At 39.3% G+C, this 22360-nt stretch overlaps 1 protein-coding gene across 9 annotated transcripts in view; it reads left to right on the forward strand.

Annotated features, from left to right (window-relative positions):
- The window catches only part of LOC150078358 (uncharacterized), an 821930-nt gene that overhangs the window by 638874 nt on the left and 160696 nt on the right, over positions 1 to 22360 (forward strand). For all 9 annotated transcript variants that reach the window (XM_090384968.1, XM_090384969.1, XM_090384970.1 and 6 more), the window contains one exon: positions 9422 to 9690. In XM_090384968.1, the coding sequence (XP_090241094.1) occupies positions 9422 to 9690 (269 nt within the window). The remainder of the gene's footprint in view (positions 1 to 9421; positions 9691 to 22360) is intronic.

Raw genomic sequence — 22360 nt, forward strand, 5'->3', positions numbered from 1 at the left:
ACAACCTTGTATCATCTACAGACTTGGACATTATGCCTGATATACCTTCAATACCATTGATAAATACACAAACATCAATGGGCCCAGCATCGAACCCTGGGGTCTCCACTAATAACATTAGTTCACATAGAGCAGTGTTCATTTATTACCACTCTCTGCTGTCTCCCTCTCTCAACCATCCTCCCTTTATCCATTGCATGAACTTGCTCTTAATGCCATACTGCTCCAATTTGTAAAGCAGTCTTCCATATGCAACAGTATCAAAAGCTTTCCTGAAATCCAAGTATACGATATCAAAACTATTTTTTGCATCCAGGCCCTTCTTCGGTGGGTGCATAGATACCCTGGTATCTATATTTTTACCTGTTTTTTCATTATTGCTATAATTTATTACTGTTTTGTCATTATTGCATCACCAGGTTACCTACCCACCCACCCACTGAAAAAGGGCCAAATAGCCCTGAAATGGTCACATGTTGGAACCTGATGCTACTCAGAGTTCCCGAGATTAGATAACAACAATCATCCCTACTGGGGATGCATTGCCTATTGAAGGAATTTGAGTTTTTGAGTGGTGTGAGTTGGAGTTACTGTTCCTTTCATTCTTCTACACAGTTTCTTTTTTTTTTCCACTCCTGCTATTGCTTTCCCTCTACTTTTTGCTTTTCTAATTCTATTAGGGACAGTGGATAGTAGAGTTATTATCCCACACATATTAGCATTACCATTAGTAAAAGCACGGAGTGCAAGAAAGCAAGCTTATATAGCATCAGCCAAAAAATAAAAAAATAAAAAAAATAACCCTTCTCATTTCACCCATCCACTAGCTCCAAATGTTTGTCTAGTTCTGCCTTGAATCTATTTAAGCTATCAAATTCTACAATAGTGGTTTTCAACTGGGGTGCCGCAACAACATTCCAGGGGTGCCATGTAATTTGGGTTTAATTTACTTTTAATTTATATATTTATTTCATTATAAAAAGGTGTACAGTATCTTTTTAATTTTGTGGTGATTTATAATTGATGTTTACTTAGTACCTCTATATAAAGAATAAAATTATATACTGTATATATATAATTTGTATTATGAAATGTACTTTTTATAATTATATTATTATAATAAGTATCATATAACATATATATTTTAATATTTTACACACACACACACACACACAAAAAAAACACACACACACACACACACACACACACACTAATTGAGTAGGGTTCCCGCAAAATAAAATAAATTGCTTAGGGGTGCCGTTATTAAAAAAAAGGTCGAAAACCACTGTTCTGCAATGACAGATGGAAGTTTGTTCCAGCAATCAACCACCCACTGGCTATAAGCAATCTTCTGCACATCTATCCTGCACCCGTCTTTCCTTAATTTGAATTTATGCCCTCTGAGGCGATTATTCTGAGCAAGAGGAAGAATCCCATCAGCACTCGAACCATTCAAGGCTTTATACACCTCACTTGGATCACCTCACAGGTGCCTAGTTTCCTGACACTATGGATGCCCGCAAAAGAATTAAAATGGAAGCCTCTGAAGTTCTGAGCTCCCCAACTTAATGCCAGAGCTTACACTTGTGCATCAGCAGTCCTCAAGGTAGACTGCCCTGGTCCCGCAGGATGTAGTTATTCTCACTGACTTGATTGCCAGGGAAACATTGTGCAAGAATAGGTGGAATAGTACTAGGGGCAAAAGTAGATGACCTTGTAGAGCAGATATCATCCTTTAAGTGAACCAGAAAGTGATACACTCTGTTGGTACCAATGATATTAAGAGTAGAAGACTTACTTAACAAGTACATGGCAGTGTTTGGAAAAAGTCACGTTAGGATTGAATTTTGAAAGTGTCTGCAATTCTGCCCAGACACAATTGGAGAGCCTTTTTAATCAGTTCAGCCCTGGAGAGAATGTGCAAGGCTCGTGGACTATAATTATTTTCAGCGTGGTCTGTTTGTTTACAGGAGACCCTGTTTTTACAGGGATGGTATAAACTTTGTGTGCAAGCATATTTGCTGATGCTATTGAGGTAGTTGATAGATGGGTTGGAAAAGTGCTAGCTTTGGAGGAGGGAATACACAGACTAATAGACTAACTAGAGTCACAGGAAAAGGTGAAAGTGATTCTTGCATTGCTTTTATTGGAACATGCAGCATCCTGATAAGCAAGGTATGAAGGATTTCAATCTGTGCTGTGAGTCATCACGGAACAAGTAAATACGTGGGATGTGTTATTTTAACTAAGAGTAAAAACATGTGCATGTGTACTTGCATGTACACTAATGCTAGGAGCATTGTAAATAAATTTGATTAAATTGAAGTATTGATTAAGTCAACAAATGGAGACATTATAGGGTTAGCAAAGATTGGTGTCACTCTGACATAGCAATGCTGAATTTGAATATGGGGAGTACAATGATTACAGGAAAGACAGCCATGACATGAGTGGGGGGGGGGGTATGCTCTTAGTTAAGAAGCCTATTAAATCTAAGGCAGTTCATACAGTTGAAATGGGTGACCAGTGCAGTGTTCAGTCAGTTTGGTGTGATATAAGGACTGGGAAAACAAAAAAATGACAGTATGATTCTGCTAGAGGCCTAATGACTGACGAGTATAACAAACAAATATACCGAGAAATAGTGTAGGCTAGTAAATCAGAATGTCTTATAAACGATGATTTTAACTATCCATACGTCATTCACTCAGCCTCTCACTAGAGACGAACTAAAAAAACTTGGGCTAAATTTAAAAAAAAAAAAAAAAAAAAACAGTGATGTATCTCCAAATGGATTCCTCTGCCAAATGATCATGCAACTTAGTGAAAAATTGCTAAAAATTTTACTTTTCTTATCTAATTGAATTTATAAGAAAAATTATTATCCAAACTCTTGGCAGTGTTCCATAACAATTGTCTCCTGCAATCCATCAAAATATGCAAATCCAGTGTGTTATCGTTCGATAGCTTTTACCAGCTGCATAGGAAAAATTCTAGAGAAAATGGTCAATAATTGACTGACATGGATCCTGGAAACTCAGCACTTACCCGAGCATAAATCAATTTGGCCTCCATGAAAATGAATCATCATTGGACCTCGTGGTAAATGCAGCAGCAAATATATGAAATGCCGTCCTTCTAAATGACCCCTCGACATGGGCACCTTACGTGGTGTGGGGACCTCCCAGTGATGCTGCTTGGCTTCCAGATTAGGGTTACATCTTTGGAATCGCGTGTGCAGCTGTGCACCGCGACCCGTGGAATTCGGAAAGGGGGATCTGGTGGTTGAGGGGCCCAGCCTTAATACACCACTTTGGCCTCTGCTTCGACAAGACGGGTGGTCCTGGACCAGCCCGACTGGGATCAGTCGGCGGGTGGTTCTTACTGCTAGGGTCAACTGCATTCCAATAAGTCTCCCTCCCTTTGGTCCTGGGACGGGATCAAGGCTTATTGGAAACGTGGGTATGGTGCCTCTAAGCTAACTTGGCGTTCCATTCGTGTATGCAGTACCTGCTAGTTCACGAGTGGGCATCCCCTCGTAGGGCTCCATGGTGGGTGAGGTACTTAGGGCATCAGAAATTTTTATTTTACTCTTACGAGTATTATAAATTCAAATTCTTCTGGGGCCCCAACAAGGCCCCTACCTAATTGAGATGATGAAGCAGAAAACACCTCTGCAAAAAGAGCCAGGACTGAGGATACACCACCACCATCAGTGACACCGCTTTTCCTCATTCTCCATTCCCGGAGAGCAGTCAATTGTAAAGATGTCGCCTTTCTTTATCCAGAAAGGATTAGAAGGGTTGGCAGGTTCACCAAAATCCGTTAAACGACTGCGTTCTGGCGACCTTTTGGTTGAAGCTTCCAGCACAAAACAAGCTGTAAAAATCTTGAACTCTACATGCATAGGGGGAATACCTATCACCGTAACCCCCCACAAAACTCTGAATTCTTCACGAGGTGTTATATCAGAGTGGGACCTTCTTCATGTTTCTGAAGAGAGATCTGCTCTGAATTAAAAGACCAAGGAGTGACAGCTGTCAAGAGAATATTGTTACGGAAGGATGGGAATCTCGTCCCTACCAGGGTTCTTATCCTCACGTTTAACACCCCATGGCCTCCAAGTTCCATCAAGCAGGCTATCTAAACTTCCCAGTGAGGATTTATATCCCAAACCCACTGCGGTGTTTTAGATGCCAAAAATACGGCCACTCACAAACATCTTGTCGTGGTAACCCTGCCTGTGCTCGATGTGGTGTTAAAGACCACGAGAGCAAGGAAGTTCAGCTCCAAAACCAATCTGTGTCAATTGCCAAGTCGAGTACCCCGCCTACTCTAGAGCGTGCCAGCGGTGTAAGGATGAAAAAGAAATCCAAAAACTGAAAACAGAGCTGAATATCTCCTACCCAGAGGCCAGAAAACGTATCCAACCAATAAATAGTGGGAAACCTTCATATGCCCAGAAGGTTTCTGCTGTGCACTATCGGGGCACAAACTGAGATGACTATACCACCAAGAGAGTCATTCACTCCGATTGCGTGCTATTTATTGAGTTCACAAAAGCCCACCAAAAAAACACAATCAGCTGCCACTCCTATATCCATACCTCCTAGTGCTCCACCACTACCAAAACCAAATGGTAAAGAAAAGCCAAAAAGTTCAGAAGAATCACCCGTGATACCAGAAACGATGGATGTATAGAAAAAGGAGGTACCGGATGAATCAGTTTTGGAACTCTTTGCGGAGGAAGAAATGGACACGGGACAGCATCCATTCTTCCCCAAAAAAGATAAATCCAAGACTGACAAAAGTAAGCCCTCAGCACCTCGGAAGCCGCCTGATGGACCCACCGAGCCAAAATAATGGCTAAATTCCTACAATGGAATTGTCGTCGATTCCGGCGAAATACTGATGATATCAAGGCCCTCCTGCAAAAGCACGAGCCAGTTTGCTTTTGCTTGCCTTGCAGGAGATTTATCTAAAGGCAAATGATGATCCCACCATGCATAAAATCACAATTTTTCGTAAGGATAGAATTGTGGATGGTCCTGCTCATGGAGGAGTGGCTATCCTTGTGGGCAACCAGACCCCAGTTCAGCCCATGCTAGTTACAACCAGCATAGAGGCTGTTGCAGTTCGCCTTTCAGCGGGATTTTTATTAACCGTGTGCTCTATTTATTTGCTACCTGGGACTGACATCTCCCTGGAAGACCTTGATGATCTTGTAACGCAGTTGCCTCCCCCTTTCTTACTTCTCGGGGACTTTAATGGACATACACCCTGTGGGGTAGTGCTAACATCAATGGAAGGGGACGAGTCATAGAGCGTATGCTAAATGACAATGACCTTTTCATTCTAAATACTGGAATAAACACCTTCTTACACATGCATACCCATACTTTTTTCTGTCATTGATCTCTCTATCTGCTCCCCTTCTCTACTCCCTTCACTCATTTGGGAAGTGGAGGAGAATCCATACAGAAGTGATCACTTCCCTGTGATAACCTCGTTACACAGTGGGAGACCATGTCTTCCTTTCAGGTTACCACAGTGGAAGATTGATCAGGCTGACTGGGACTGCCTTCCGACATCAGGCAAATTTTGACCTCAGTATCGTCAGTTAGGAGCCTATCAACGATGCAGTAACGTACATCACAGAAATTATTGTCCAAGCAGCTGCGAATGTTGTTCCAAAAACATTGCCCAGTTTCCACCATTTCCCAAACCTTGGTGGAATTCACAATGCACAGCAAAAAAGGCTCAAAATGAAGCATGGGGGATACTCCGCAGATATCCTACCATGACCAACCTTATAGCCTTTAAACGTGCACAAGCCAAAGCACGCTACATCCGCCGTCAGAGTCAAAAGGAATCATGGATCCATTTTACTTCATCAATTACTCAGTCCACTAGTATTAAGTTGGTCTGGGATAAAATCCGGAAAATGAAGGGAAAATATACATCCAACCCTTCTTCAATCTTAGATTATAATGGATGCACTATTGCAGATCCAACTGCAATAGCCAATTCTCTTGGGGAAACATTCTCTAACATCTCTGCAACAGCTTCGTATTCCCCAGAGTTCCTGGTCCTGAAACATAAAATCGAAAAACAGGCACTTAATTTTAAGTCTAAGAGCGTCTATCCATACAACAGGTCATTCACTATACAGGAACTGAAAAAAGCTCTTATTCTTTCCAAAGCAAATTCTGTTGGACCAGATGGCATCCATTATGAAATGATTAAGCATCTTTCACCAAAATCTATGGATTATCTGCTCCTTCTATATAACAGAATCTTTATTGAAGGGCAGTTTCTGGATTCCTGGCACAAGGCAATCATTCTTGCCTTTGCTAAGCCAGGAAAGGATCCAAAAGTCACTACTAATTATTGTCCTATTGCTCTGACTAGCTGTCTGTGCAAAATCCTGGAGAGAATGGTTAATTTTCGTTTAATATGGTATTTAGAAACAAATGACCTTCTCTCCAACATCCAGTGCGGCTTCCAAAGGAACCGGTCCACTTTGGACCATCTTATTAGACTGGAAACATCCATCCGGGATGCTTTCCTAAAACATGAACATTTGGTGTCTGTATTCTTTGACGTGGAGAAAGCGTATGACACAACTTGGAGATCTGGCATCGTAAAAAGATTTGCATAGCCTTGGTCTTAGAGGGCATCTCCCCATTTTTATTAAAAACTTTTTAGCCAATCGATCTTTCGATGTTCGTGTGGGATCCTCACGTTCCTTCAGCCAAGAGGAGGGAGTACCACAAGGATCAGTATTAAGTGTCATGCTTTTTGCCATCAAAGTAAATTCCATCACAGAACAACTTCCTCCAACTGTAAAAAGTGCCATCTATGTTGATGAGTTTAGCATATTTTGTCAGTCATGCAATATGAGGGTTATTGAAAGACAACTGCAAAAAGCCATTGAGCGCCTTAATTCCTGGACACTTGCTAATGGCTTCAGGTTCTCGCAGGAGAACCTGCGAGAACCTGAAGCCATTAGGGTTCTCGCAGGAGAAGACCGTTTGCGTACACTTTTGTCGTAAGCGTAATCTTCATCCAGAACCTGAATTAAGGCTCGGTCAAAATGCTATTCTTGTAGCGGCGGACACAAAATTCTTGGGACTCGTATTTGATAAAAAGCTGACCTTTCTGGATCACATCCGTCAACTCTGTACAAAGGGCACAAGAGGACTGAATATTCTACGCTCTCTTTCCTCTACATCTTGGGGTGCGGATCGATGCACCCTACTACGCATCTACCGTGCACTTGTACGATCCAGACTAGATTACGGGTCCCTGGTATACAATTTGGATCCTGTCCAAATTTCAGGCTCTCCGTATCGCTATTGGAGCATATCGAACATCTCCTGTCCAGAACTTATACGTTGAAGCAAGTGAACCACCGGTATTGCTTCGATTTCAGTTTTAAAGCGCACTTCTAAAGTGCGCTTTAAAACTGAAATCCCTGCCAGACCATCCTACATGGCCATTCTTTTTCAGCCACGATGGGAAAATTTATACAACACCCGTAAGACTGCCAGTCGTCCTTTTGGTATTCGTCTCCATGAGCTACTCAAAGAACTTAATATCAAGGTAGACAAGGTTGCCCAAACACCAAAGCAACCCCTTCCACCCTGGCATGCTCATCGAAGCAGATTCTCTCTGAATGCAGCATATTTTACTGACACTATAGAGTTAGCCTTGGATCACATTTGTAAATGCCAATAGCAACGGTTCATTTTATATTCCGACTCTCTCAGCGTGTTACAGGCTTTAATAACTGTGAGATATAACATAACCGAACCGGATGAGAACATCCAGTTCTGTCTTGCATTCGGCAGAAGATTCACTTTCTCCATGAATATGATATCCGCTTCTGCTGGATTGGGATTAGGGATTTCCCCTAATCCCACATTGGGATTAGGGGAAATGATTTGACTGACACCACAGCCAAATCAGCAATTCCCAATAATAATCGCTGCCTGTCAGTCCCCTATACAGACTACAGGCAAATAATACACCAGAAGATATACTCCCAATGGCAGGAGTTATGGAATAGACAGACTACGAGTAAATTATATCGTATGAAGCCTGTAATTGAACCGTGGCAGTCTAGCCTGTGCAGGAATCGTAAGGAGGAAGTTGTTCTTGCCCTGACCCGCATAGGACATAGTCATTTAACTCATTCGTTTTTGCTAGTCCTCCTATGTGTGAGTCCTGTGGCACAATTTTATCAATTAGACACATTTTAGTTGACTGTCCAGATTTTAGCAATATCTGTTTTACCGTTTTTAATCATCTGACTGAGCCATATACACTCAGTCAAATTTTATCCGACAATCACAATGTGTCTGCTGTTTTTAGCTATTTTAAATCAATAAAGGTTTTTACTTGTATTTAAAATTTACATGTTATGGTTATTTCTTTATTGATTTATCTTTTCTATATTTTATACCTTTGTTATTTTAGATCTTGACATGGTGACCTGGATGCACTATTGCATTTAGTAATTAGGTTAGTAATTAAGTAATTAGGTCAGTGAAATTTAAATTTTTATATATCACCTGGTTTTGGTGCATTATAGCCTTAGTTGCTAATGTGCCAATAAAACCCAACAACCAACCAACCTTCTAAATGAAGATATAATTATGGCACGCCTAGACATAGAGAACACATTTAATACAACCTTGCTACATGGCATATTATTAAAAATTGTGCTGTTTCTGTAATAAGGACAGCACCTTGACTTTATCTTTTCATGTTTACTTCATTAGTAGGCACATTTTCACTATTAAATTTGTCAGTCCGATAATTTAATTATTTGTTTAATAGCCAAACGGACTGACTTTTTGCTAGTTTCACTGAAGAAAAATAACTTGCAAGTCTGCTTTTCTTTTTACTTTTATATTTCATATAATTTAATAAGTAAGCATCTACAAAAGCACTTTAGAATAATGACAGTTTTATGTTTGAAACTGGATTAACTCAGTAATTCATGTTGAATTCTTCAATTTCTGGTATTTCGAAAGATGCAGATTCATATTTCTCAGTGTAAAGTAATATGTAACATATAAAATCATCAGTACAGGTTTTCATAATTCAGACTGCTGTAAATCAAAATGCACACCAGTGAATTCTTGTGCACTCGCGCGCACACTTCTTTTTGCCATGTGAATTTCCATCAGTCTGTCATGCTCTTTTTGTTTAGATTTTGTCATGTTTGTGCTGAAAAGTTTTAATTTGTTAAAAACTAGCTAAATATAATTTGTTTTAAAATGCAAAAAAAAAAAATAAATAAATAATGATAATAATGATATAAAATAAAAATTAACAGATAAATTTTTTACTAGACCATGAAATACCTTCAGTTACACCATAGTTGAATACCATGTTACTTTCTTTTCTTTAGTCTTCTCGTCAGGGCAGCAGCCAAGGAAAAGGTGAAGTATACTCTCTAGCCAGGTCTTCTCCTCATCCTACAACAAGTGTTACTGTACAGCATTCAAACAAGTCTGTAACTGCTAGTCCAGTTGTCAGTTCTCCTACAATAAGTGGAGCTTCTTCACAACATAAACAAGAACCTAGTTTCAGTCTTTATGGTTATCAACCCTTTCAGCATACTACTTACATTACTCAGGCGCAGCTGAAAGCAAGAGAAGAAAATAAAAGCTCCTCAAGGTACGATTCATAATTTTTGTGTTGAGTGAGATTTTAATATAAACTTTTTTCTTCTTTTATTGTCCTATTTTTTTCTGCACCTGTGATCTCTGTATGTCCTAATTATGAATGTTTACTTTTTTTTTTGTCTTCAATACATTCTAAAGTTCTAAGACCCATGAAACTTTTGCAAAAAAGTCATTTTCAGTCATAATCCTTACATCAAAACATTCTGAATTTACTTTATTTATATAAAAACATTAATGCTTTTCATGACCTGATTTTGAAAAATGATTAACTTGATTGTAAAGACCCTAATCATTTCCTCTAAATGATTCCATTGTGTGTCGACCACACAGAATTGAGCATGAAAAAATATTTTCAGCAAAATGTGTACTAGAAGGTTTGAATGCAGACCAGATGAGGGAGATTGTTGAATTCTGAAAAGACAATTTTTATGAAATTGCCTGAGATTCAAATAATATGGTCATCCAACTCCTGGCCATGGATGAAACTTGAATTTATCACTATGATTCGGAGACTAAAAAGCAGTCCATACAGTAGGATCATGAAGGATCTCGCCAACCACAAGCAATTTCAAAGAACATTTTCAGATGTAAAAGTGATGGCATTATTTTTGGGATAAGAGGGCTGATATTGATTACACGATTCTGCATGGTTTTCACTGTTGGTAAACTAATAGCTATTTGTTAACTGTTTTTTACCCTGATTTCAGAAATGTTTGTTTTTTTACCATCATGTACCTTTTTTTTTTTTTTTTTCAAAAATCACTGAAGTTGATATTGTGAATTGCATTATTGAATGTATTAAGTTAGGAGAAAATGCTGGCAAATCTTCACAAGTTGGCAACACTGTCTTCAGTCATTTGTTTCTTGACTTTGAGAGTTTCATGCAGCAGTGTTTATCAGCGTGAGCTCAGTTTATTGTTGAGGTTATTGTGTCAGACGTGCTGAAATGTGTAAAATGTCTTCATGAAAGTGTTTGAACAATCTGAACTTATTTTGTTATATTTGTGAAAGTTATGTAGTCCTCAAGCAAAGACAAGATATTACAGAATTTGTGAAAAATGTGTATTGTGCTTATTTTGGAGTGTGACCAAGATAAACAATGGGCTCCACACAGTTTGCCAAACCTGTGTTTGAGGCATTGAGATTATGGAAAAATGGTAAAAAGATGGCTATGCTATTTGCAATTCCTGTGATTTGGTTGGGAGCCTACAAACCACTGCGATGGATATTACCTTTGATTAGTTAATGTAGAGGGATATAATTCAGAGAGTAAGAAGGGCACTGTGTATCCTAGTATTTCATCTGCCGATAGACAAGAACCATATGAAGATAACCTGCCAGTTCCATGCCCTCTGCTTATATTGGAGATTGTAGCAACAGAGAGTACTGAAAATGAAGCTTCTGAAGATGAACCTGAAGTCCACACACCTGGAGACATTGAGTAGAGTCCTCAACTGTATTCACAGAGTGAACTCAGTGATGGCAAGAAATTTACATTAACTACAGGAATCTACAAAACTCATTGGTTCTATATTTTAGTCAAAAAATATTCTAGCACATGGGACTTTTTTCTCATGGTACAGAGAGAGAGAACAAGAACTAGTTCCCTACTTTTCTGAGGACAATATTACGTTTTTTTTTGCAGTAATATGCATTTATGAACTATTTAGGAATTAGTTACAATTTTACATAGTGGAGAATTTTTACTTTCCTCTCATTTTTCTTTCTTGGTGTGCAGATTGAGTATTGCTGGGCTTCATGCTATTCTGCTGCTGGTCATCATACAAAAATAATTAATGATTGTTATTTTTGCATATGAGTTGGGAAATGAAAGATTTAATCACAGATAGCATTAGTTGTGCCATATGATGCAAGAAAGCATCATATGGCACAACTAATGCTATCTGTGCCATATGATGCAAGAAAGCAAGCTTATACAGCATCAGCAAAAAAAAATAATAATAATGAATAAAAATAAAAACCACCCTTCCCATTTCACCCATCCAGTCATTCCAAATGTTTATCTAGTTCCTCTCGCCAATCTTGTTGCTCTTCTCTGTACTCTTTCTAGCAACTCTGCATCCTTCTTAAAATGAGGCCGCCAGACCTGTACGCAGTACTCAAGGTGTGGCCTGACCATTGCCTCATACAAAGGGATAATCACCTCCTTGTTTCTGCTAGCAAAATTCCTATATATCATTGACAAAACTCCATGATCTACTCTGGCAGCCCATCTGCAGTGCCCAGAGAACTTCATATCTGATTGCACAATTACACCCAGGTCTCCACCTCCCTGAGTGTAGTACCACACAGTTGGTATGCTTCTCTTGGGTTGCTACTACCTGTATGCAGTACTTTGCATTTGTCAATGTCTAACTTCATTTGCCACTTCTCAGCCCATCTGCCTCACTTTTCTAGATCCTGTTGCAGTAGCATACTCTCTTTACTGTCATTAACAACATTGCCAACCTTTGTATCATTTGCAAACTTGGACATTAAGCCTGATATACCCTCATCAATATCATTCATAAATACACAAAACAACAATGGGCACAGCACCGAACCCTCAGGGAACTCCACTGATAACATTAGTCCACGTAGAGCAGTGTCCATTTATTACCACTCTCTGCCGTCTCTGATTCAACCATCCCTTTATCCATTACACCAACTTTTTTTTTTTTTTTATGAGAACCCCAAACACGAGAGGTATTATAACCTATAGTACTTAGTACCGTGCTTGGGTTGGAGGTTGAGAAGACAAAAGAAGATATTTGTTGATATTGGACTTGAACTTCTGTAGATTGTAATTTTCAGGAAATACATATGAAGGAAGGTTGTTCCAGAAAATGGCAGTTGAATGAATAAATGAGGAAGATGAAAAGTTGGTTCTGTGGGTTTGAAGTTGGACAGTAAGTGGATGTTGGCTGGTGGTGGCACGTGTTCGGACTGTTTTGAAAGAGAGAGTGGGAATTATAGAAGCCAATTCAGAAGAACAGTGCCCATGGAAGTATCTGTAGAAGAGGCATGCAGCAGAAACAGTGCGTCTATGAGAAAGCGAGTGGAGAGACTCTGTTAGAGATGAATCATTAATTAACCTAACTGCCCTCTTCTGAATGGAATCAAGAAGCCTGAGAGTGGTTTTGGGGGCACCACCCCAGATGTGGGAACAATATTCCATGGCAGGGCGGATTTGCGATTTATACTGAGTGAGCAGCTGTTTGGGAGAAAAGTAACGCCGAGAGCGAAAGAGAAAACCAAGTTTTTTAGATGCAGAGGAAGCAATATTTGTAATGTGCTTGTGCCAAGAGAGATTAGAAGTCAGGGATATATCATTTTGCCTAGAAATCGAAGTGTCACTAAAGATAAGCATAGGAGCAGAAGAATCCTTTTTGCGAGATATAAGACAAGATTGAGTTTTAGAAGGGTTGAAATCAACTAAGTTGTCTTTGCCCCACTGGAGAATTACCTGAAGATCGGCATTTAAGGAATTGGCAGCAGATTTTCGAGAACTTGAAGCTGATTGAGCTGGACAAGGTTTCTCAAAATGGAAAGTTGAATGCAATGTGCTATCATCGGCAAAACTATGGATAGGATTTCCAGTCAATGGAAGAAGGTCATTGATATACAAGAGGAAAAGAGTGGGGGAAAGAACTGAACCTTGGGGGACACCGGCACTAGTGGAGAAGTTAGAAGACAGAGAGCCATCTACCATCACCCTCAGTGAGCGATCAGAGAGAAAACTGGATAACCAATTACTAAAAACAGTTGGCAAACCATAAGATGGAAGCTTGTTTAGAAGACCTTTATGCCAAACACGATCAAAAGCCTTTGAGATGTCAAGAGCAACTACTTGTGTTTCACCGAACCTTTCCATTGAATTATTCCATAAATGGGTAACATAAGCCAGAATATCACCAGTGGATTGACACTGACGGAATCCATACTGGCGATAGTTGATCAGACAGAAGGTTTCTAGGTAGTTTAAGAGTTGGCGGTTAATTGATTTCTCCATTACTTTAGAAAGAGTAGAAGTAATTGCAATGGGACGATAATTGGATGGGAGGGATTTGTCACCTTTTTAGGAACTGGCTGGATATGAGCAAATTTCCAAGCAGAAGTTCAGGAGCACAGGGATCTTAGCATCAAGATTCATCAAAATCCTTCTGATATCCTTTTGACGGAAGACCACAGGAGGCATTGAATGGAGCGTGTTAGGAATGGTGGGAGGTACCAAGATCATTAATACATGAGCTGGAAGAAAAATGGGATGCTAGCAGGTCAGCTTTATCCTTGGCTGAAGTGACAACAGAACCATCTGGTTTGGACATAGGTGGGAGCAGAGATGGGCAAAAGTTGCGGCCAATAGCTTTGGCAAGAGACCAGAATGCTCGGCTACCATTAGGGCAAGAAGCAAGTTTTCTACTCTTAGCCTGTTCAAACTCTAGTTTGGACTGATTAATAACTGCTTTACAATTGTTGCGAGCTTTGGTGTAGGCAGAAAATGAAACTGATGAAGAATTAGAAACAACCCAATTACGATATTCAACGTTCTTCTCTTGGACAGCCTTAGCACATTTATTGGAAAACCAAGGTTTAGATAAAGGACGAGATTTTAAAGTGGAGTGTGGGATAAAGGATTCCATTCCTGCAAGAATAATTTCACTGACACGATCTGAGCAAACGTTGACATCAGAAGTTTTGAAACAGTAATCAGACCAAAGAAAAGAAGTCTCGCAGGTCATCCCATTTTGCATTCTTGTAATGCCAAACAATACGTGGTTCGGAATAGCCATGAGATAAAGGTTCCATTGGAGAAGAGACAATCACCAAGTTGTGATCTGAAGTGCCTAAAGGACCTCTCACTTCAACCTTGTACTTAGAAGGGTTGTTTGTGAGAAAAAGATCAAGCGTATTGGCTGTATGATTAGGATTGTCCGGTATTCTTGTAGGTAAATGAACAATCTGTGCTAGGTCATTAGTAATTGCAAAAGCCTCAGCATCTTGACCTGCTGGGTCGGTGTGACTAGAAAATGGAAGCCAGCTGGAGTTGTGAACGTTAAAATCACCAAGGAAAATTACCTCACTGTTAGGAAAGTTGGACTGGAGAAAGTCAAGTTGCAAAGAGAGGAAGTCAAAGAGCTCCAAGTGATTAGTGGAGTTGGGAGAACGGTAGAGACAACAGATGAATTTGACACAATGAGGTAGAGAGATTTTAAGCCAGAGAAGATCAAAGAGAGGAGATTCCAAATTGCCAAGTCTTTGACAGGGAATATCAGAACGGACATATGCACCTTTGAGGCAAAAGGAATCATACAGCAAATAATTTGGACATCTGAGATGAGCAGTAGTTGGATCAACTGATAACTGAGATTCAGTCAGAAAAAGTACATGTGGTTTGGAAGACTGCAAGTGGAAATGGACATCGTTGAGATTAGAATTGAGACCACGTATATTTGTGAAATGAATTAGGAAGTCCTTGGGAGGTTTAGATCTTTTCGCAGATAAGCTTGCTCTATTATTTTGACAATTCATGGTGTATTCAATAGTAAGAAAAAGTGGGTGGGACATGCTGTATGAAGTAATGAAATTTTTGGATATGGCGTACATGAGGTAAGAATATACCCAGATCCTTGACATAACGTGGCCTCGACAATGCTCCCCGCATACACACTACTCGGACTCCCTCCAGTCACTATCTGGCAGAGTAGAGGTAGCAAGATTATACACTAGCTGATCCGGAAGCTTCCTAGAGAGTTACCAATAGGTTGAGTCCGGTGTACTAACTAGCGGCCGGCCTGCGAACACCGTTTTAGAGCTGTACCCTCGAAATGTAAGGAATATTGGATCTCATCACGACATTCATCATAACCTCAAAAATCATCAATCATACTGCATGATGGAAGAGATAGGGAAGGGTTGGCCGGAACTTAGCTCTAGAGACTAAACATGGGTTCCACCACTTCAAGCCTCCAATAAGCAAAGTGGTGGTATTTCACCGGTTGATGAGTCATCTACCACCTAGTAGTAGATGCAAGTTGCATTCGCAACTTGCCCTTAATGCCATATCGCTCCAATTTGTACAGAAGTCTTCATGTGCTATGGTTCCAAAAGCTTTCCTGAAATTGAAGTATTTGATATCAAGATAATAATTTTTGCATCCAGTTCCTTTTTGACTACATTGTAGTGTCCAATCAGATTTGTCAGACAAGATTTCCTCTTAACAAAACCCATGCTGTGTCTGAACTATTACTGCAGTCCTGTCTAGATGATCCTGTATCATATCTTTAACCAGTGACTCCATTATTTTCTCTGGAACAGAAGTTAAACTAACAGGTCTGTAATTATTTGTGTCACCATTTTGCACCCCCTTTCTGAATTGGGGACACATTTGCACATCTCCAGTCCACAGGGACCTCCCCTGACTCCAAGGATGCTCCCATAATTATGGCTAAGGGTTTTTTTACTTCACTTGCTGCCGCCTTCAATATACTTGGATAGATTCCATCTTCCCCAGTTAGAAATAGCCCCATTATAAATAGATATTTATAATTATTAGATTAAAGGGTTTTGAAAATATAAAATTCACACTATGAAAACCATTCTTGATGAGTTAATGATTGTGCAGGTTTAATAAATTTTATAAAGTATAGCGTGACCATTGAAACAAATAATCCCTGAACTCCATAAATAATATTAGAAGTTACATATGTGCGCTTGAGAGATCATCCCGGGGAGACTCAAAGACCAGTACTGTTTATTTCCAGTATCGTAAAAAATTTAATCAAACTCTTCGACAGGCAAGTTTGTTCTCTCAAATTCTAAAACATTCTAAATTCTAAAATTCAAATTCCCTAATTCTAAAACAAACTTTGTTTCAAGTTTGTTTTAGAATTACATAATTGAAACCTGTTGACTTAAATGTAAAAAAATTATTGAGATTTTTAATAAAAGCTAAGGATAGAATATACATAAAGCTTCCTTTTGTCTATCTGATAAATATTTCACAAGTTTTATTTTATTTATCAATAAAAATCCATATTTATTGACATATTTTAAATGTTTTGTACAGACACCCACACGTATTAGGAAAAAAAATTTTTCACTTGTGGTTTTTTTTTTTTTTTTTGTTTTTTGTTTTTTTTTGTTTTCACAGAATAAGTAAATGAAAAATTGCAAGTATAATTAAGAACCATTCACAAAATTATGTGTATGAAAGGGTTATTCCTATTTGATTATAGCACTACAGTAATACCCCGAAGTTACGCGATAGGTGGGTCCGACGAAAATCGCTTAAGTCGAATTCTCGTAAGTCAGGGTACAACTTTGCATATAAATACATATAAATTTTGTATAATTGGGACCAACGACTAACAAAAACACTAGTTTAGAAGAAAAATATTAATAAAATTGCAGTTCTTTATACATATTAATACAAAATATGTATTAAAAAAATAATTGACTTACATAAAAAAGTTATTTCGATGTCGATGGCTTCATAAAATCTAACAAATTCGTCTGACGACACAGAGACTTCTTTTTTTCATGCAGAATTTCTTCGTAGCAAGTTAATAATTTTATTATTCCTTGCTTTGTAGCTATAACGTGTTCTTCGTTGTAGTCTGTGTTTTCTAAAATTTTTAAGCCCTTTTCAATTGAGCTGAGACCTGTAGCACGTGCAATATCACATGGTTTCGCTCAAAGCGTTTCACAATTTCATATTTTTTCTCTATCGACAGAGGCCGACTGGCCATAAGCCTTACCGGGGAAACCCTGGTGGGCCTGTGTGATTTTGGCCATAAACCATAGTATGAGGCCACTATAAATTTTTGACCCAGTCCGCCTCTGTTTATCGATAATTGCTTTCTTTTTCTCTCTGAATCTGCAGTGTCTTCACCAGTACGCTTCCTTTTCACACCTTTTAAGTATTTTACTCATTTTTAGGGAATAAAGCACAATTACAAAATGAGGAGGCACGCTTGATACGCATAAACAAAGCTGCGCGCATGTAGCAACTGAATAAACAACACCATAAAGGCAGAGATACACTATTAACACCTCACATTTCTAGAGGTGACTACCATAAAACAATAAAAATTCAGTTGCGTTTCTGCTAGTGGAATCTGTTATAAACTGGTAGTAAACTCGATCTGATTGCATACCGATAGCTGGAATTGTGTTGGTTTTTACGTTATTATGGTGAAATGTGTTTCCCCTAAAACAAATACATTTTCAGAATCTTCTCTTCATTCCTATCGTGTTGCGTTCGGTTGGGGTGATTTTGCGTTCGATGCCATTTCTTGTAAACACAAAGGCGAATCGTGCATAAGCCAATTCGGTTCGTGTTATATTATAAGATATCATTACTGTATTTATAAATAGTGTATGATCAAATTCGTGTAGTGTAAACACGTGTTATACGAGGACTGACTGTATACGGCTCGACCGACGCGATCCATTTCTCTCGTGAAAACGATGTAATTTCCGACAAACGTTGAGCACGAATTCGAATGCACACATATAAATATGACAGTTGGAATACAAATTCTTGTATATGTGTGCAGCTCATGCGCAGTAAAGTTGAATTTTGTTCATCTTTCGCTCTCACTCTCCGCCGTCGCACCGTATATCGATAACATATGAAAAACGACCTTGAAGATAGTGGGCGGCAGTGTTGCCAAATGAAAAAATCAAGAACCGCGTAACTCCGAGTTCGCGTAAGTCGGGGTAGCATAAGTCGGGGTATTACTGTACTTTGAGGTCGGTGATTCCTGATTTAGATTTTTGTTAGTAAGATAGGACAATGCAATCTCAATTGGTGAGAGTTAAGAGGTACATTTACCTTGGAAAACGATTTCCTTTAATTGTTTGTGCTGTGGTTTTTCCAAGTTTTTCTGCACATATGGTTCCTAACAGATATAAAGCTTAATTTGTATTCTAGTTATAGAAATATGTGAATCCTTTACGAGATGGAGTTCTGGCAGGCTGGAACACAAGTGTAGCATATTGGACTGCATTACAGTGTGTAGTGCATGCACAAAAAATTTAGTGTACAGTGCTTTCAATGTCACTATGTGGTCATGCAGCATAGAGGAAACTCTGATTATAGTAGGTACAGTCAGTTCTGCCATAACACACATTTTCACAATGCGAATTTGCTCCAACCTGATTGATATATTAGGGAACAATGAAAGTATAACACGATTTTTGCATTGGCTCAGCCGCCTCCGTAGCCAGGTGTGAAGGAGCAGCAGTGCGTAACACACGTTTCTTGATTAGACAGGGATTCGAGCCCGTCACCACCAAATACGGAGGATGCGGAAAGGTCAGGGAATGACCACCGCATATCCCGGAGCAATATGGCCTTAGTTGCTAATGCTCCTAAAAACCAAATAACAACAACAACAACAACAACAGCAGCAGCATTGGCTCATGCACGATTTTGTCTGCAAGTAACACCAGGTGAATGCAAAACCCAACACCAAGCGACCTGCACAGCAATACATACAAATTTTCAAAGTTTAAAAAATGTCAAACATCGAATGTGCGAGAGCTATATTTCCCATTTACTTGTAGTTCTATTGGTTGGAGACACACTGTTGTCATTCGCTGTATTCACAAGATAACACATGATATCGTGGGCCGATTCATGTTTTCGTGCATGAGTGGAGGAGCACATTTCTGCAGGTCACTACCATAAAACAATAAAAACAATTTGCAGTTCCCGGTTTATTGGGCTTTTCTGTTAGTGCAATCTAATTATAAATAAGTAGTAAACTCGATCTTATTGCATTTGCGATAATACCAGTATCTGGAATTCTGTGGGTTTTTATGGCACAATGTGTTTCCCCTTCCGTGAAATCTTCAATCATATAAAAAAAATCGCTTGTGGCTGTGTTGGACCACGGCTGGAGGGGTTTTACGTGAATACCCCATGACAACGGATTATATATGTGTTGGGAAGTGTTAAACCAAGTAACGAAGCCAAGCCTTTGCGACAGATTTCTTCACGAAACCATTCAAATATGTGGATTTGTGTATCAAGTTCTTTTTATTCATGTTGAAAGCATGATCGTCGTCCAAACGCCGGGGCAACTGCTGCACCATAGCGTTCACATTGACTGGCACGTTTATGACTTGACCCACTATGCTGTAGTTGCCCTCGTAACGAAGCCAGTGGATCTGCATTAATGACAAATGTGGTGAAATCAGCCGTGCACTGATCGGGTTGAACGGTGGCAGTCCACTGGGCTTTGGTGGATACTTGAAACCGTTCGATCGTAACAAGTTTGGAATCTTATTGCTGTCCAGTGATTTTTTGCAAGCAGTGCACAACGTAATCTGCAACCGCTTTGCCCAGGAACGTGTTATGGAGCAGTAGCATGTGTTTTGACTTCACTGGCTTCAGGTCTTGCAGAAACCATGGTTGTCCCACCCATCACATTCATGACCGAATGGATTGTTCACAAACGTGCTCGTGAAACGCTCACTCACCGACCTCCAATGGTCTTCCATTGTCAATGATCTTCCGAAATCCACATCCATTTCCAATCCAACTTCCTAAGCGGTGGCAGAGTCACTTACATCATTTACATCCATGGGTTTGTGCGCCGCCGAAGTGCTAGCGCCGTCAGCCCTGCGCTGTGTCGCTTCCATTTTTTTCCGCTCCCAATACTTCCTTATTCGTTCCGACCCAGACATTGGAAAGCTGATGAGCTGCTCTTTCCCGTCGTATGGGTTCAACATATTTCTGGCTAGTATAGGCAGACATTATGAAATTTCTAAAATTTTTCAACTTCAATCCACATTGTCGTCAGCAACACTCTATTGAAATTTAATTATTTCATATTAAACCAATAGATATTGACGAGAGCTGTTGATTAACACTAAAATGAGCGTCGTACCACGACCTAGTGCACAGTTATACTGGACGGAAGTTTTTGAAGTGCGGTGGATCATACAGAAAATGGCGGACCCCCTACTGCCACCCGTGTGGCATGGCACACTATCTGAAGGTCACTGACGAATCTTTATTCCCTCAACTATCGAATGATATCAGTTTGGTTTGGCTACCTTTAATACGTTAGAAATTATTAAGCCATACCTTATTGAACGATTTCGTTACACTGAACTTTTCGTCCCGTACCCCCAGTACTGTTCTGAATTTAAAGATGTATTCACGTCAAAAACATAAATAAATTTTTCGAATCTTGTCTTCATTCCTATTTTTTAAGCCTCATAAACTTGTTACTCCATATGTCACTCGTGCAATTTGTGCCTCCCATGTTCATCATTATTCATTGCTTATCTTTTTTACTGTACACCATATATATTAATATACACCATATATTAAATTTTACAATAAAAAAAAAAAGGAAATGTCAGTGAACAGAAATATCAATCAAACAAACTTATCTTGTCAAGGTAAAGTGCTATATTTACTGTAATATTTATTTTTTTTATTAATTTTTTTTATTAAATTTAAAATGTTTATACCTGTGCCTAGCAATTTTATTGGGTTTCTAACTTTTTTATAAATTTTTGCTTACCAGACTCAACAAATTTGTTAGTGCTCTGCCCCATCTTTTTTCGCCACATAAGCCCTGTTGTTTTTAATGCGCGGAATACCATAACGCGGAGATTTTTAGGAACACATGTACCGCTGACCAGGCGTCTTGAAGACACCTGGTCAGCCCTCCAGCCCATGAGAGCACAACGAAACAAATGGCCCTCAGTCCCCAGTGGCTTTCACTCCCCCCCCCCCCTCTTACAACAGCGAGAGGATCAGAGTGGAAGCAGAGGGTGTTAAGAATCTCTGGGTACGACCAGGCTGCCTTGCACGGAAACTGAACTCGGCCTGTTACAACGTAAGATCGCTCATCGGTGAAGACAGGATACTACAGCTGGAAAAGGAACTAGTAAATGTGAATTGGGATATCATCGGTTTGGCTGAAACAAGAAGAAATGATGAATCACTTATAAGTTTATCAAGTGGAAATCTGCTGTACACTAATGGAAACAGTGAAAGGAATGAAGGTGGAGTTGGCTTTCTGTTCCATAAGGATATAAAAACAACATTTTGGAATTCAAAAGTACATCACCAAAGGTGTCAGGACTAATACTCAGGATTTCTAAGAGGTAAAGCTAAAGGTTATAATGATTTATGCACCAACATCGAGCCATGATGATGAAGAGGTTGAAGAAATGTACACCGAAATTGAGTCTTCTAGATGAGCAGAAAACCCACTACACTATCATTATGGGGGACTTCAATGCTAAGGTTGGAAAAAGACACAAAACAGTGCAGAAAGAGGAAATTTTGGAATTGGTGAAAGAAATGAAAGAGGAGAAAGTCTTTTAGAATTTGCAGAATCTCAAGGATTGTGTCAGTAATGAACACTTTTTTTTCAAAAAAGGGGTGAACAGAAAGTGGACATGGAAGAGTCCAAATGGATTAACAACTAATGAAATCGACTTCATCCTCACAAACAGAAGATATATTGTGAATGATGTTACTGTCCTGAATAAGGTAAATGTTGGACGTGATCACAGAATGGTAAGATATAGATGTAGGAAAGGAAAAGAAAAAACTTGACTCGAGTAAATAATACAAAGGTCTTTGAGATCTGGAACTTAAGACAAAGGTCTTAAGTTCCAGTATGTAC

Source organism: Mastigoproctus giganteus, chromosome 11 (genome assembly GCF_048544385.1).
Source record: "Mastigoproctus giganteus isolate SK-2022 chromosome 11, ASM4854438v1, whole genome shotgun sequence".
NCBI lineage: Eukaryota > Metazoa > Arthropoda > Arachnida > Uropygi > Thelyphonidae > Mastigoproctus > Mastigoproctus giganteus.